General features: G+C 38.1%; 1 protein-coding gene across 9 annotated transcripts in view; it reads left to right on the forward strand.

Annotated features, from left to right (window-relative positions):
• LOC306874641 (NLR family CARD domain-containing protein 3-like) overlaps positions 1 to 18,882 on the forward strand; it is a 62,397-nt gene that overhangs the window by 24,739 nt on the left and 18,776 nt on the right. For 5 of the 9 annotated variants that reach the window (XM_079424792.1, XM_079424795.1, XM_079424793.1 and 2 more), the window contains one exon: positions 265 to 438. In XM_079424792.1, the coding sequence (XP_079280918.1) occupies positions 265 to 438 (174 nt within the window). Of the gene's footprint in view, positions 1 to 264; positions 439 to 18,503; positions 18,678 to 18,882 lie in introns of all 9 variants that reach the window. The other 4 variants (XM_079424788.1, XM_079424789.1, XM_079424791.1 and 1 more) reach the window with 1 other exon arrangement.

Below are 18,882 nucleotides of genomic sequence, written 5' to 3' on the forward strand. Positions count from 1 at the left end.
TGTGTGTGTGTCTGCCCGTGTGTGTGTGTGTGTGAGAAAGTGACAGTTGAGATTCAAATTCACGAACATTCCGTCATTGTAAGTCTGGGATTTTTTTTTGTCTGCTTTTTCATCCGCTGTGTGAACATCGTAGGTCCGATCACTTAGAAAAGATACAGCACTCCTCTCCTCAATGATCCGGTTGATTTGACACCTCATTCATGGGTCTGTGACAAACAGTGAATGAACTTAACTCATCTTTAGTTGTTCTCTTTCTCTCTGCAGGCTGTATAACTGCAGTATTGGAGAGGAAGGCTGTGCTGCTCTGAGTTCAGCTCTGAGATCAAACCCCTCACACCTGACTGAACTGGATCTGAGCTTTAATAAACCAGGAGACTCAGGAGTGAAGCTGCTCTCTGCTCTACTGGAGGATCCACGCTGTAAACTACAGAAACTACAGTAAGTGTTATTATATTATTAAACACAACAACTGTGAAAATACTGCCAAACAAAAACATTTAGTGTTAAAGCGATAGTTCACCCAAAAATTAAAACTCTGTCGTCACTTTAATTATCTTCAAATAATTTCAAAACAGCATGACTGTCTTCTCTGAACATAAGAGAAGATATTTAGAGAAATGTTTTTTGTCCACGCAATGGAAAGCAATAATACCCAAACTTTGGTTACACTGTAAAAAATGTCAGACCTCCTCAACTCTCCAACAAATTTTCTAGTGACTGATTACATCTACATTTCTCCATCGGCCCAACTGGATTTCTGTTAACTGAATTTGATCAATTGTGGCAACAGTCTGTTATCTGTTGAAATTAAACAACTGCTAACTGTCCAAAAATTAACCCTCTGGGGTCTGAGGTCATTTTGGGACCCTTGAGATTTTGACATGCCCTGATATTTGTGCTTATTTCAGCTTCTTATAACATACTATTGACCAACATGTAATTTTTTTTGTATTCAGCACAAACTGTGCTACAATATTATGTGACCAATATGGATGTACATGTCTGCATTTCTTAGAAAAAAAATATTATGCGTGGTTTGTAAGTTTTGAAAAAATAAATGTAGCTGAAATAAGGCCATAAAAGCCACACTAAATAGTCCTGAATAAGACTTTTGTGTAATCATTCTTGTAGGCTAGAATATTTACTTAACAATTATGTGAAAATCTTTCTGCTTACTCATTCACAGAAAACAATATATTGATTTAAATTTTTTAAGACATGTTTTGTGATTGAAAGCCAATATGCGAGGGAGTGGTAATGGTCTTGAATATTAAGTGATTTCACCTGAGAGACAAAGGGCCCTCCCCTAAAGCTGCTAATGGGCCATCAGTGTGACAGTCACTTTGAGGCAAGGTGAAATGCTGTGAGGCAACCTGAAGAAACAATTTCAGAGGGCTCCAAGATTTTAATCTATTTTATTGTAATTGCTCTATGTTTAGGAACTAAATGTCTCGCATAGTATAAGTCAACTGACATACTTTACAAAATTAAGAAGTTTTAAGAAGGGGTACAGAAGACTGTGCTAAAGAGACATTCAAGGCAAAACAGTGCAAACCGGGACAATGCAAGAAAAAGTAATTGTGTCCAGTATACATAAGGACATATATAAGGAAAGATGAGAGCATTACAAAAGGCAGATGGTTAGGCCCACTCACCCACCTATGTGTAACCTACTCACTCACATGGTATTGCACATAAATACATGTTGTTTCATGTGTAAATCCAAGTATATGTTCTAAGTTTTATGTAGTGTTACAAAAGACAGTGCAAAAGAGACATATATAGACTCATGGGAGAATGCGAGTCAGCAGACGTCAGTTGAGCTCCAGTTTCCCGTGCCGGCCGGAATCACAGAGTCTGTGGAATCATATCAACATCCGTCTCTGTTTTCCATGACAGAGTGGACTGCCTGTAGATTACTTGCTTGTTTGCCTTGGCTCTCTTCGAAACAGGTGCTTGAATATTTTCCTTGGCAAATCTGTAAAAAAAAAAAATAAAAAAAAGGAAGTAAGTAGTAATATATTATCACAACAGTTTTTGTAGTGTCACACAAGTACATGTTTACGATGTAAACTCAATTACATCTGTAAAATATCATGTCTGTGCACTTACTCAGTATGATTCTCGATCGCACTGAAACCTGAACGACACCTGCGTTTCCCTTTGCGAGGTGCTGATGCAGGTGAGCATGATGCAGCCACATGCCTAAAAAAATAAAATAAAAAGTTAGCAAAATCCAAAGCAAACCGATGGCCAACTGATGGATACAATGTGTGTCTATATCTGCTGATGGCCAATTACACGGACAAATATCTGTTGATGGGCTGTAAACCACGCGTATTTACAGCTTTTCAAACATTTACACCCGAGAAATTTGCGAACGCCAGCCACCGGACATATACTAGCACGTAGAAAACATTTACACCTAAGAACAGATATTTGTAAACAAGTTATGTTGAAACTACCCCACACTGAGCGAAATGCATTAGAAACAACACAAAGATATTCAGAGCAGATATTCCACAACATCTATACATTAGGCACGATAGTATTGTAGCATGACAGTGTTATAAGCTAGCCCAAACTGAACAGAATATATTACAAATTCATTTAGAGTATCACATATTACAAACCCAGAAAAGTGCTTATATAGATTCAATTATTAATATTAATTATTTAACCTTACTTTAAAGCGATAGTTCACCCAAAAATTAAAACTGTCTTCACTTTAATTATCAAGTCATTTCCAAACAGTGTGACTTTATTCTGTGAAACATAAGAGAAGATATTTTGAGAAATGTTGTTGTCCACACAATAGAAAGCATTGATACCAAAACTTTGGTTGTCAACAATGTTCAAAATATGATCTATGGTGTTTGACAGAAGAAAGAAGGTCATACAGGTTAGGAACGACATGCAGGGTAGTACATTATGACACTTTATATTTTTGGGTGAGCGTTTAAGAATCAAAATGTAAATGATCAAACACAATGATTATACTGAATGTGCTCAAGACTAATGTACCGTATTTTCCGCACTATAAGGCGCACTTAAAAGCCTTTAATTTTCTCAAAAAACGACAGTGCACTTATAATCCGGAGCGCCTTATATATCCTTTTCACACGCGAGTTTAAAATATTCTAGCTGAGCCCCCAGCGTGAGTTTTTTTCAGGCGACCGTTATTTTAGAATGTATAGCCTTATTGTTTCCATGGCGACGCGTCGTGCTTGTCATGTGACACACCGCAGCAACAATAGTGCTGTATGACACATGGATCGCTTTTACTTCGTTTTTTCCTTTTTTTATTATTAATATTCACAAACATACTCACAATATTATGAAATATCTGATATTCCGATTCTCAAATATGTGCAAGTAAATTTATTTGGTAGTTTAAATACTTTTATAATCACTGTTAGTTGATCTATACCGGGTGATGGGCGCTGCCATGTTTGTTCGCGCTGAATCTGAGCTGTGGGAATAAGACCATGTAAATTCATCCTCTCTTCCCGAAAAACCTTAAAGTAAGTCTCCGGTTAAACTGGGAGAAGAGCAGAGTAAACTTTAAAGTTATCTACACAATCTGTATATGATATCAATAAAACATGTTGTCAGATTATATTTGTAACGATCATTATTGCTGCTTCTATAGACATCAGCGTGTATTTTACAAACTATAAATGTATGGTTTTGCTAGTACTTATGTGTTTTTAAATGTCTGAAACCTAAAATAAGCATTATATGGTTGAAAACACTGAATATTTGTGATAATATGACAAGCGCTCGGCAGATTTGAATTCAGCAGTTGATGACGTGACTCACTGAAGGTTCTAATCACACCGGTGTGATCGTTAATCGTTATTGTTAATATGCACATCAATGTTTGAACAGCGTTACCATGGGAGTGAACGGAGTTGTCAGAACGCTTAATACAGTTTGACTTTATCGGACTGTTTTGTTGACATTCCCTTTAGCACAGCTCCATCTAGTGGATGCATAACGCAAACCCAGTCAAACGTTTGACTGCAGTATCTTCTGTTCTATGCGCCTTATATCCGGTGCGCCCTATATATGAAAACAGTTCTAAAATAGGCCATTCATTGAAGGTGCGCCTTATAATCCGGTGCGCCTTATAGTGCGGAAAATACGGTATGTTTGTATAAACCAGGGCAGGGGTGCCCAACAGGTCGATCTCGAAGGCAATGCTGGTAGATCACGCTTTAGGTCAGTGGTTCTCAGCCGGGGGGCGCGAGATAACTTAAAACTAAAATATAATATATTCCCTAATGTTATGACTAATATGTTAAATAATGTAAATATATATATATAAATAAAAGCACCACCTCTCTATGTATTCTGTGATATTCTGTGTTTCGGAGCAGCAGACCGTTTCTCATCTGTGTGAAATACAGACTGAACGGCTCAAAACCTCTGGATGAGCATATGATACACAATACAGCTCTCAGCTGGATAAAAGAAGCCAGGGTCACACTATATGAGCATACAGTACTCTGTATGAGCATAAGTATCAGCCAAAATGATCAAACACAATGATTATACTGAATGTGCTCAAGACTAATGTATGTTTATCTCGGCTGGATAAAAGAAGCCAGGGTCACACTAGTAGCCTAAAGTTTTGATGGATGATGATTGTCATCAAGGTAAAGATGATTACAGTCACATACAGGATGGTGCATTAGGTGTGTGTTGTGTCTGTTATTTGATGCACAAACGAACCGTGTGTATTTGTGCTCTCGGTGTACTGATCACTATAATATCATATTTCTGCTTGAACACAGCTCAGGATATTCACCTAGTTGAATACACAGAGTTTTATAACGGATGCTCGTGTGTTTTGGAGAAGTTTGTGAGGATCAGTGGTGTTCATGTACATACGGGCATCAGACGCTCAAACAGCTTGTTCTGACAGAGGAAATATTCACTGATGGTGTCGAGCTGCCTTCAGATCGCTGAGTTCAGAGATACATACTTTTACATACTTTGTAGATATTATATACAACTTTAGAGACATTTTTGTGAAGTATGTTCATGGGATGCTTAAATCTTTCTTGAATTTGCTTTGTTTAAAATAATTACATGAAAATACGAAGGTTTTAGTGAATAGAAAAGTTTGGGCTTGCAGTATTGATTTGGAGAAGAGGGGGTCTTGGAGTAAAAGAAGGTTGAGGACCACTGCTTTAGGGAAATGCAGGCATTATTGAACATTATTATTTAAAAAAAAAAAATTTTAACTTAATGCAATATAAAGATACATCCCAACCAGCTTTTTTATTTAGGCCTATTTATTTTTTTAAAGTAGATCCCCGCTCAAGAAAGTGTGGGCACCCCTGGGATATACACTTATTGTGCCTTCACATGCTATCGGAGTAATCGGGAAATTGGATGTTAACGGCCTTTCAAGTCATATTTACTGGGAAATTCAGAAATAATTTTGATACCAGAGTTTCTGAGTTGGGCGGGTCATAATCTTTAAACATGGTGGAGGGGACAACCATTGCTGCTGTCTGTTCTCACAACAACTACATCCCTTTGTCTGGTCGCTTAAGTACTGTATTTATAGGCTAGATATGAACGATCATTCAAAGCATATTTTATGTTTTATAAGCAGAGAAATAAACATGTATTTGACTGAAATCCCAGGATTGTCAGAAAACTGCATGTATAGCACGGTGAATGTTTATATGATTGTCAACCAATGGGATGCTACATTTTATTCTTTCTAATTTTATTAAAGCACTTGAACACAACAAGCTCGTAATCACGACTTCATAAGTGGGAAATAGGACATTTCCGATAGCACGAGAAGGCAGCATTATAGACCAATGAACAACAAAGTACATAAGTGTCAGCCAAAATGAAACATACAGATAAATTTTAATCTGATTTAAGAGTATTTATATCAGAGTAAACGGCACTCATAAATGCTACTGTTTCCTCTGTCAGGTTTGCACCTCTCTCTCTTAGATTCATCTTTCAGCAATTGATGTTATGTATTTATTATCTCTGACTCTGAATTGGATTCTTATTCTTTAATTATGTAATTAACATGATACATTCTTACCTGACAAATAAACTGTTATTTATTCTTCGCTCTTCTGAAATCATAATGACTAGTAGATCATGTGGAGGCTGATGTTTCCTCAAATCTGTGTCCAGGACAGAACAGACTAAAGGCTCATGGATGAATGGAGCAGTAGCACGTCATCAGAGACCTTTTGATTTCTGTCTATCACTGATTAGCAAGTTGTACTGAAGTGACCAGAACTACACTTTCTGTTCTGAGCAAGCAGTAGGCGGCCGACTTAAAGGTGCAGTGTGTAGATTTTAGCAGCATGTAGCGGTTGAGTTTGTGAATTGCAAGCAACGGCTCAGTCTCCCGCTCACCGCTCCCTTTAGAGAAGCTACGGAGGCCGATAAAGGGCTAAGATGTCGTAGTCTGAGACAGCAGAGAGTAGCCAGCAATGAGGTTTCTTTACAGAGGGAAATTAAGGAAGTATATTTACTTAATTATTCAACAAATCGATATGTTATTGCAAATATTATTGTTATTTCTGGGGTCGACAATATAAATGGCCCGGTGGCCCGGACGTACTTTTAAAACCGTCAGGGCCACCAGATCGCTCCAACCACTAGCCCGGTGGGGCCAGTAAAAATAATGCCTCGATTAAAAAAAGTCTAATTTCACATTAATTACCTGTGGTTCTGTGTTTTGATTTCTGTTAAATCGTCTCGGTAACCACCGCTAACACGTTACGTGATCCCTTGCTCGCTCCCGCGGTTACGCGCGCAAACTGCACACTGCTGCTCAGCACCTACCTATAGCTACTAGGGCTGTAACGTCCCAGTCGATTAGTCGATTAATTGGTCGATACGGTCTGGTTCGACCAAAATTCTGATTGGTCGATTTTTTGCCGCGCTCATTTCATCAGTTTGGCCGCGCTCATTTCATCAGGTGGAAAGCACTAATTGCTAATGGGGGTGTTTTCAGAGCACCCCTGTTTCACAGGTAACAGTCTGTTTTCAGAACACCCCCATTGTTTTCACTTTTTTTGGATTAGCCCAACCCACTGGAGAAGAGAGACAGATAAGTAGGCTTTAGAAGGTTTGATGCTAAATATTATTTATTTAATAATAAGCTAGTGGACTCAGCGGTTTGGAACACATATCAATATACATCAGTCCTATTCTAACATGTCAACAACAAAAAAATCGACAGTGTGGCAATATTTTAGTGTAATAATCGTTTTATATAATCGTTTTTATTAAAGTGGACGCGCCTTTTGTGTTTATTAAGAGTAAAAGCTTTAAGTCTATTCGTGTCTCAGCCGCGAAGCTGAGCTCTTATATTCAGCCTCGCTCTGAGCTGCGCAGAGCGGCTGAAATGATAGTGTCTGACAGTTATACTTATAACATATGACACAAATAATTTTCTAAATTATGTTGCACATTCCTCAAATGTTCTTGTGATATCACTAGTTGACAACATAGTACTGTTTTCAGAAATCACAGGCTATGATATTGCGCAGGTGCACCAATACTCGTGTGTCAGACTCATTTCAGTGCAAAATAATTAGGTCAAAAACGATTTAATATACTGCAAATAGCCTATTAGTTTTTTTATGTTTATTTATAATTAATTTAGGCAGACGACAAGGCTACCAAGTACTGAGCACAGTGCGTATCTAATTAATGTAACGTACGTTTTTTTTTTTTTCCACAACGTAATTTTTAGTCGATTTTTAGTCGAAAGTTTCAGGACTTCAGTCGACCAAGATTTTCTTTGGTTGATTACAGCCCTAATAGCTACTATTAAGCTAGGCTACATGTTTCTGAAACCCCCATCACCCGGCCAAACGCCGGGTAAAAAAGAGAAGGCACGGAAGAGAAAATCACCAGAGGAATTGAGGGAAAGCGAAAGGGAATACGAAAAGAAAAGGCAGAGAAAGTTTCAGCCCCAGTGGCGAGACCCAGTGATGGGGACTCGAGTTTGAGACTCGGACTCGAGTGCGACTTAAGTCGCACACACAGTGACTTCAGACTCGACTTGAGACTCGACCTTGAAAGACTTCAGACTCAACTCGGACTCGAGCTGCGGGACTCGTGAACAATGTTTATTTTTAGGAAACAACTGATGAGCTCGCTGTTATTCCCCTCCCTCCGTTACCTATAACCTGCCCATGTAACACGTGACGTACTACGTATCTGCTGCGCGCGGTGCGGCCACACTTTTTTTATTTTTTTTATTTTAGGCGCGGCCGCCATACATTAGAGGACAACGAACAAACATGTCGACTGCTGTGCCATTCATCGTTAGCTTTGGATTTAAGGATATATTATACAGTTGGTACATTAGTAAAACCATTACGCCCATGGAGAGTCCCGTAAACCACATATCCAAGTGAGTGAGTGAGTGTGTGTGTGTGTGTGTGTGTGTGTGTGTGTGTGTGTGCGCGCGCTTGCGTGTGAGAGAGTGTGTGACCAGTGTGGTCATTGAAAATGTGTTCAGATATATGTTCTTCACAGAAAATGAGCCAAGGCCAATGAGTCTGAGTTTAAAAAATAATTAATCGTATAATTTTTCTCTTGATAAAAAATGAAAACGGGTCCTACAGATCCGAACACTATACAAGGGTTAATTGCCAAACTTGTGGTGGTCGATTAACGTAATCATTTACGTGCCGCTGGCTTCCATCACATTAATTAACATTGTCTGCAAACAGGTTACAGGATTATTGTTGATCATGTAACATTACACTGGTTTGAGAGTTTGGGATGTGTTGACTTACAGTAGTTTATAAACTATGATTAGTTGCATTTTCATTGCCATTTAAGTGAAATTATTGAACTTAAATATACAAGCTTGATAAAAATTATCATTCTGAAGAAAATTTCAGATGGCTTTTGCATCTGAACTCTTCATATATTTCACATCGTTTGGTTTGTTGCAATAGTGTTTTGCATTTAGCTACAATGTGATGTTTGACCATATTAAGTCTTTCTTAATTTTTGGTCTGTACTGTACTGTGTTCTCATGCTACAAGGCAAAATACAGATAATATTAACTTAAAAGTAAAGCATTCTTGGTGTTTTTGTCATGTTGCAATAGCCTGTTTACACTGATTATATATAAAAATCAAAGCTGATACTGTATGCTAATAGATAAAGGAGTCATAATAACATATCACATGCTTTCAATTCTTTATATATAGCTATGCAGTGTTGGATGGGTCGCTGTACGTGATGCAACACTTATTATAACCAGAGACTTAATATAATAAAGAGACTTGAGACTTGACTTGGACTCTAGCTTAAAGACTTGAGACTTGACTTGGACTCTAGCTCAAAGACTTGAGACTTGACTTGGACTCTAGCTCAGAGACTTGTGAGCATCTCTGGCGAGACCGCTGGAATTGGCTGGGCTTAGGGGTGTGCGATATGACGATTTTTGATCGTGGACGATAAAAATGTCTCCACGATGCTTTTGAAGAAATATCGTAGTATCGGGCTACAGCACACATTATGTCAAATACAGTTCTGGCTCCTCCGTCTCCGTGAATCAGTGGCGATTTCTTTAAGACTGCAAGGGAAGCTCAGCTTCCCCTATAATGTCAAAAAATTAATGGTCAAACATGTACTATTGTGTTAACATTTTATTGATTAAAAATGCGTTAGAACACGTTCATCTCGAAGACGAGTTCGTTCAGAATCAGCTACATATAGCAGGTGACTCGATTTCCTTCTCATAGATTCCTGTAGCATCAGTGTATTTGCCTGTTGAAGCCCAGCGTCCATTCACTTCTATGGAGCTGCTTGAACAGTTTTTTTCAGTGCTTCAAAACTAGACGGTCATTGGATAAATGCTGTGATTATGTCCCGCCCCCGGACGCTCAGCGTCTCTGGGGGTGAATGGAGGAGTGGGCGGGGCTGGACTCCGGGCTTCTGCGTGATGATTGGAGGGTTTGTCGAAAGACTGCATCTCCTTTTGATTGACAGCGATTGTGTCCTATAAGAAGTCGCTGATGCTGAAGCCATTCGAGCCTGTGTTGCCAATTTAGCGACTTTTCAGACCACCCTAGCGACCTTTTTCCCCAAAAGTGACTAGCGACAAATCTAGCGAGTTCTTTGACAAACCTTAGCGAGTCTCTGATCGCTGGAACTGCCGCAACGGCGCGAGGTCAGCGCGCACGCAGCTCTTTCTCTGTTCAGTGAGCGGCTGAGAGGAGCAGCGCGTTCAGTTCAAATAGATATTATGTTGCTTCTCTAACTTTACATGCAAATATAGCCGAAATCACAGCACAGGAATTGTCTTGTCTTATCTTGTGTGTATTATTTGATTTAATCAGACGACGGCTCGATTATAAATTAGGATTTTTGTGCAGACTAACTTCTTGGGAGGGAGAGCTGGTTATGTATTCTTAAAGGGCTGTGTTTCAGTCACTATTTCATATTTATCCCGTTGACTGACAACATAAACAGTAAAAATATATAAAGGAGAACAGTTTTATTGAGAATGTGGCTGCATTAAAATACAGTATGAGCACAGAGAGACAAACAAATGTAAAAGGCAATATGACGCGATGACGTAATTAATATGCTAATTAGCGCATGACGTCATCTGGCGACATTTAGCGACTTTTCAAACTGGCTTTAGCTACTTTCCATCGAAAGAATCTGGCAACACTGATTCGAGCTCAGTCCCATAGTGGACTTTGCAAGTGTAGTCAAAAGACAAACTGCTGCAACCTATTTCTTGATATTTGCTTGGAGAAATTGCTGGCCAATTTTCATTATACATTTCACACAATTATACACCACATTCCTTGTTTCAGTTTAACCTAATTCCCACATTTCCTCCGTCGAGTTTAATGTTTTTTTTAGATCGTTTGTTCATTCATTCATTCATACAGTAGGCCAGGCGGTGAACTAGCCAGCTAGCAAACTGCACACGATGGCAGAATTTACGTATAAATAAATGGACAACTTTTGCTAAAAAAAAAATTCAAATTTTAGATGAAAATTTCAGATGACGCTTTTGCATCTGAACTCTTCATACATATACTGTATATATATATGCATAGAGAGAGAGAGAGAGAGAGAGAGAAATTAACAGAATATAACGGAATAAAATAGAGTAGAGTACAGAACCTAGAACAGTTACCTAGAACAGGTAAGTGCTAGTATTAGTTGGTCAGGTGCTGACAAAAAAGATGCATCTTTAGATGTTACAGCTCTGTTCGAATTGAGATCTTTTATACCACCCAGCACTAACCGAGACCCTTCTTTATAACATCACTATTAAAATATAAAGCACTGCATTAAAAAAGGGGCCGTTTGAAAAGTGTTGTTTTACGCCTGACATCTGGTTCTGCAGTTTCTGGTACAGAGTTTAACCACACAAATCTACAATGACCAAGCCTTATCGATGTCACTGACAACACACTGCATCGAAAGGACAGAATGGTTTGGCAGGACATTATGACAGTTATATGCCTACTGTTCACTAATCATTTACACAATACAGTGTCCTGACAAACCATTCCTGTCCTCGCAAAGTACATTATTTGCACACAAGCCTTGCTGGTTAAATGTTTCATTCACGCGCTGGTCTGACGTGCGCTTCTTCTGAGCGGATACACCTGAAGCACGGACACTAAAAACCCTGTCTAACAGCGCCTGATTACTCAACTAACTTATCTTTTGCGCTAATACTGTCAAAACACACAAGGTTTACATACAGACTGAGTTGGTTATCTCTAAAATGAAAGTAAATAGTTAAGAGAGAAACAGATGCGTGCCTGTATATTAGATGCGTGCAGCTCTTGGACACTAAACATGCTGTCGACTGTCATTAAAGGGATAGTTCACCCTAAAATTTAATTTCTGTCATTATTTACTCACTCACATGTTGTCCCAAACCTCTATTAATTTCTTGTGCTGAACCCAAAAGAAGATATTTTGAAGAATGAGGGTAACCAAACAGTTGCTGGTCCACATTGACTTTGATAGTAAAGAACAATCCAATGGAAGTCACTGAGGACCAGCAACTGTTTGGTTTTCCACCTTCTTCAAAATAACATTTATGTTCAGCAGAAGAAAGAAACTCATTCAGGTTTAAAACAACTTTTGAGTAAATGATGGCATAAAAATAAGACATTATGACAGAATTGACAGACAGATGACAGAATATTTATTTGTGGGGGAACTATTCATTTAACGTTAACAAAACAACAAAACACAAAGAGAAAAATCACTCACTATTCTTGACTGAAAATCTTTAGGAATCAGTCTATCTAGTGTTTTATTTTTATATTTGTTCATTCAATTTCATTGAATGCTCTGCTAAATACACCTATTGTACCTGAAAATAAAGCACTGTTTGTTTTATTTGTATATTATGTGTATTTGTAATGTGTATCTTTGTTCTTATTTTTTAATAAGAGAGATAAAATGATGACAAAGATTTTTATCTTCGCCCACTTTGGCCTAAATATCTGCCATGTCTTTTTTGTTACCTTGAAAGGCTTTGTCTTTCTAGTTTGGCTGTAATGCTCAGACAGCTTGTAAAACCAACATGACAAAGAATCGTGATAAAATCGTGAATCGTGATATTTCTAAAAACAAATTGTGATATGATATTTTTCCCATATCGCCCACCCCTAGCTGGGCTACGATCAAGAAAAAAAAAGAGGTTTACTGTGAGCTCTGCAGATCAATGCCCACATATGCAGACAAGTAAGTTAGAGAAACGTTAACGTGTATGAAACCTATGGTATGAACATAATATAATGAATTGCTGTGACTACGGAGAATGAATCCTATGCAATAGGTTTATTTGCACTTGTTTCATGTTTTTGCACAGTTTTGCTGCACTTTGCACTAAACCTACCTTAAAAAAATAAATGTTATTCATGTTGTTCAAGCAAACTGTTCTTTTTCGTGATTATTGGGATCAATACCCGACGCTTTGACCTGGGCCAGTGAACTTCAAAAGACACAAATTTCCCTTATTGTCTACCCCTGTACTTGTACATCATTGTGTGGGAGTTTTATTCTCAAGAACTAGATTAGCAGTAGACAGCCACTTAAAGAATAGGTTAACCTTGCACCCTCTGACTAATGGCTCTTTTCCACTGCGTGGTACGACTCGGCTCGGCACGGTTCAGAACGGCACGACACGGCTCAGTTCGGCTCGTTTTGTGTTTGCACTGCAGTTTAGTACCGCTTTAGAGTGGACGGGATTATTCTCGTGTCGTTATAGCTGTACCGCCTCTACTGCCGTGACTCCTGAAAAACGTTTTAATTCTGCATCTCTCCATCATGCTCTCGCTGGATCCGCTCCTCGGCTATCAACGAGAGGAACATCTGTACTTCCTCAACAGACAACAAAACAGCCATTTTTTGGTTGTTTAAAAAAGGTGCGCTCATGCAAAAGTTGCGTTTGATCCTTCGCTGGCTGTGCTGATTTAAATCAGTGACAATTTTCTCCGGCCAATCAGAGATCAGCAGAGTTTAAACGTCATGTTTTGCTAACGGTACGACTCGCTTGAAACCTCGGCCGAGGTGGTGCTAAAAAAGTACCAGGTACTGTTCCCAGTGGAAAACCCACCAGAAGTGAGCTGTACTGAACCGTGCCGCACTATGCAGTGGAAAAGCTCCATAAGTTCAGACTGGAGAGTTTGTGATCGTGAGATCCATGTGTGTGAGTGTGTGTGCGTGTAATTGTGTGTTTGTGTGTGTGCGTGTAATTGTGTGTGTGTGTGTGTGTGCGTGTAATTGTGTGTGTGTGTGTGTGTGTAATTGTGTGTGTGTGCGTGTGTGATTGTGTGTGTGTGTGATTGTGTGTGTGTGTGTGTGCGTGTGATTGTGTGTGATTGTGTGTGCGTGTGTGTGTGTGTGTGTGTGTGTGTGCGTGCGTGTGATTGTGTGTGCGCGTGTGTGTGTGTGTGTGTGTGTGTGATTGTGTGTGCGTGTGTGATTGCGTGTGATTGTGTGTGCGTGTGTGATTGTGTGTGCGTGTGTGATTGTGTGTGCGTGTGTGTGTGTGTGTGTGTGTGTGTGCGTGCGTGTGATTGTGTGTGTGATTGTGTGTGCGCGTGTGTGTGTGTGTGTGTGTGTGTGATTGTGTGTGATTGTGTGTGCGTGTGTGATTGTGTGTGCGTGTGTGATTGTGTGTGCGTGTGTGCGTGCGTGTGTGATTGTGTGTGCGTGTGTGTGCGTGTGTGATTGTGTGTGCGTGTGTGATTGTGTGTGCGTGTGTGCGTGCGTGTGATTGTGTGTGCGTGTGTGATTGTGTGTGTGTGTGTGTGTGTGTGTGTGTGTGATTGTGATTGTGTGATTGTGTGTGATTGTGTGTGTGTGTGTGTGTGTGTGTGCGTGCGTGTGATTGTGTGTGTGTGTGTGTGTGTGTGTGTGCGTGTGATTGTGTGTGCGTTAGTGTTGTCACGATACTGGAATTTCTAACTTCGATACGATACCTTGAAAAATATCGATACTCGATACCATTTTCGATACCACGGAGAAAAAAACTGCCACAATATTAAGGGGGTAATTTTTTTTAATTTAAAGATAAATGTAACAAGTCGAGAACATGCGGTATATTTTACATGAACAAAAAAATGTCTTGAGGTACTGCATTTGTTGATTTATTTATTAATCTTTTATTAATCTTAGTTAAATGTTAATTGAAACTAACGTTTACTAATACATGTACTAATTAAAATCCAAAGTTCTATTTGTTGATATTCTCATTTGCTTCATAACCAAAATATTTCCAGATATAGGGCCCTATGAAATCCCTTTTATTTTTCCCCAAATTCCGTTTTATTTTTTTCTACATTCAAGTTTTTCCGTTTTTTTTCTGTTTTAATTTTTCTGGACTCTTTTTTTTTTAATGGTCAAATTAAATGCTATTAATCTAAAAGCATGTCTAATTCATTAAAATCATGAAAACTATACAATTTAACATTTAATTTATTAAAAGTGTAACAAAAATGACACGTTTAGGGCCGTATGAAATGTTTGAACCTTATGTTTTATTGTTATCAAATTCTATGTTTTAGAATGTCTATTAGGCTATTTGAATGCTTACAATTTTTTTTTTTATTCTTACAGTAGCCTTATGAAATGTGTTTTCCCCCTCAGAAATTATGTGTTGTGTATTTAAATTTTACTGGATATCAGATGAAGGCATAAAACTATTTTAATTCATTTATATTTGAATTAATGAAAATTAAACATTTACATTTTTGGCAAATGAAGGGGATTTACTATTAAAATTAAAATATTTTGTGATTATTTCTTTTTAAAAAATTAACAGCAGTAGTAAGTAGTAGTATTATGTACATTCTACTAAATAATAGTAATATAGCCTATTTCTGGCACACGGTCTTTAATAGGCTAAGTTAAACCGAACTTTTATTTTGACGGGTTGCCGTGAATACTTTTAAAGTTCTGTGTGTATGATATGATGCTAGTTTTACTCAAATTAAATGGTAAAATGCTCGTAAAGTGCCTTTCAGATCAGTTCTGGAGATATTGTTGATGTATTTATGTCCTCATTGAGACGGCAGACGCTGAAATCACCGCGAGCGCCACATTAGTAAACACAACCGCACGTGCAGCACATTCACTCAGAGACGCGCAGAACATGCAGGATTTATATTTAAATCGACTTTTGCAGCGTAATATTTACAGATACTAGTCCATATCGCGATTTGATTTAAGTGTAATGACCTACTTTTGATTAATTCATCCAAACTTTGACAAATTCCGTGACATTCCGCGTTAAACTGTAAATTCCGTGTTTATGACTGGATTCCGTGCGCGTTCTCTTCATCGCGGAGATCATAGATCCCTACAGATAGCGCTCCTGCTGTGTTCTTTAACAACCAGAGCAGTCATCTTTCTATTCACTTCACTTTTGCTATTTAACCAGAGCGAAGGAGACGAGTGCGGTCACGTGTGGTGCTTGTCCACGCGCCTTTGGAGAGAAATGAAAGTGACAGCTCGGCTAGTATCGGTGTATCCATACTTCGGGAAATTAATATTGGTACCGTTCAGATATTTCAGTATCGATATTTATCGAAATATCGATATTTTTGACAACACTAGTGTGCGTGTGTGATTGTGTGTGTGTGCGTGTAATTGTGTGTGTGTGTGTGTGTGTGTGTGTGATTGTGTGTGTGTGTGTGTGTGTGTGATTGTGTGTGTGTGTGATTGTGTGTGTGTGTGATTGTGTGTGTGTGTGTGTGTGTGTGCGTGTGATTGTGTGTGTGCGTGTGATTGTGTGTGTGCGTGTGTGATTGTGTGTGTGTGTGTGTGTGCGTGTGATTGTGTGTGTGTGTGTGTGTGTGCGTGTGTGATTGTGTGTGTGTGTGTGTGTGCGTGTGTGTGTGCGTGTGATTGTGTGTGATTGTGTGTGTGTGTGTGTGTGTGTGTGTGTGTGTGTGCATGTATGGGGTGTGATAACTGCAGTTTTTCTACTCTCTAAGCAAACTGACAGGAGAATTAAGGTGCATACGCTCGCCAGCCGTTTGGCAAAAATCCCATAGTATTCAGGCGTTTGTTTTTTTAAATTAATGGAATGCAAAAATACAGAGTTGACATTTAAAGAATGATTATACATAATATACAAATTATATAATATTTGACACGTTAGACGTCACGGTCACGTCTCGGAGCTGCGCTCAAACTGCGCGGTGGTGACGTAGCAAAGAAAGGATTTTTTTACTTTGCGTCTAGAAAGTACTTGTGGATTAACGCCTGGATAACATGCGTGTGAATAAGTACATTGATAATCATTTGTCTTTCTCCTATTTTGCCCCAAGGAAGGCTTTAAGATGGTAATGATCATGATAACAGTACCTGAATTACATATTTTTTTAATGATCAAATTAAATTTTACTAATCAAAGTATGTCTAATTAATTAAAATCATGAAACTTAAACAATTTAACATAAATTTATTTAACAAAAAATACATGTTTAGGGCCCAATTAAATTAGATTTTTTCCAACCTTATGTTTTATTGTTACCAAATTCAGTTTTATTGTCTAATTATTTGAAAGTATAAAAACAAGTTTCATTTATTCTAACATTTATATTTTGTTCCTCAGAAACTCTGTGTTGTGTATTTATATTTATTAAGGCATAAAACATTCATTTATATTTTGGGTCCCACTTTATATTAGGTGGCCTTAACTACTATGTACTTACCTTTAAATTAATCATTTGGTACAATGCACTTATTGTGTACATGTTTTTACATTGTACTTATATTTTTAAAAATACCTATATATAATTACATCTGTAATTAACTTATGTAATTACATTTATAATTACACTGTTGACCCATCCCTTAAACCTTAACCCACCTTTAAACCTACCCATACCACCAAACCTGTCCCTAACCTTACCCGTATCCCACCTCAATAGCAGCAGAAGTGTTTTGCAATAGAATATGAACACAATAAGTACATTGTACTTGTTTTTTGATGTAAGTACATAGTAGTTAAGGCCACCTAATATAAAGTGTGACCATATTTTGTTCCTCAGAAACTCTGAGTTGTGTATTTACATTTAGTAAGGCATAAAACATTCATTTAATTTATCTTTTAATTAATGAAAATGAAATCTTGTTTTTTTTTGGAAAATAAAGGGGATTTAATATTACAATTAAAACATTGAAGAAATATTGTATGATTATTCCTGAAAAATAAGGTTTTAATAATTTTAGTAGTAGTAGCCTATTACTGAACAATAGTAATATATTTCTGCCGCAATGTCTTCAAGTGAAACCAAACTTTTATTTTGACGGGTTGCCATGAATACTTTTACATTTCTGTGTGTTTATGATATGAGGTAGAACATTTAGAAATTATTTATTTAGTTTCTTTTCTTTCTCTTTCTTTAAGTAGACTCATTGAGATATAGGCTATTCTAATAATAATAATAATAATAATATGATGATATGAGGTAGGGGTGGAACGGTTCGTGGACGGCACGCGCTAGGACCACGGTTCAACTTAAATCTGGCAACGCATCTGTAATATGGTTTGTTATAAATAACACGTAAAACAAACAGGGTTCAGCTAATGTATGTGTCTGTTGATGTGTGTGTGTGTGCGCGTGAGAGAGAGTGTGTGTGTGTGTGTGTGTGTGTGCGTGAGAGAGTGTGTGTGTGTGTGTGTGTGCGTGAGAGAGTGTGTGTGTGTGTGTGTGTGTGTGTGTGTGTGTGTGTGTGTGTGTGTGTGCGTGAAAGTGACAGTTGAGATTCAGATTCATGAACATTCCGTCATTGTAAGTCTATGGGATTTTTTTGTCTGTTTTTTCGTCCGCTGTGTGAACATCGTAGGTCCGATCACTTAGAAAAGATACAGCACTCCTCTCCTCAATGATCCGGTTGATTTAACACCTCATTCATGGGTCTGTGATAAACAGTGAATGAACTTAACTCATCTTTAGTTGTTCTCTTTCTCTCTGCAGGCTGTGGGGCTGCAGTATTGGAGAGAAAGGCTGTGCTGCTCTGAGTTCAGCTCTGAGATCAAACCCCTCACACCTGACTGAACTGGATCTGAGCCGTAATAAACCAGGAGACTCAGGAGTGAAGCTGCTCTCTGCTCTACTGGAGGATCCACGCTGTAAACTACAGAAACTACAGTAAGTGTTATTATATTATTAAACACAAAAACTGTGTGAAAATACTGCCAAACAAAAACATTTCATGTTAAAGCAATAGTTCACCCAAAAATAAAACTCTGTCGTCACTTTAATTATCTTCAAATCATTTCAAAACAGCATGACTGTCTTCTCTGAACATAAGAGAAGATATTTAGATAAATGTTTTTTATCCACACAATGGAAA

This window comes from Barbus barbus, assembly GCF_936440315.1.
Source record: "Barbus barbus genome assembly, chromosome: 9".
Taxonomy (NCBI): domain Eukaryota; kingdom Metazoa; phylum Chordata; class Actinopteri; order Cypriniformes; family Cyprinidae; genus Barbus; species Barbus barbus.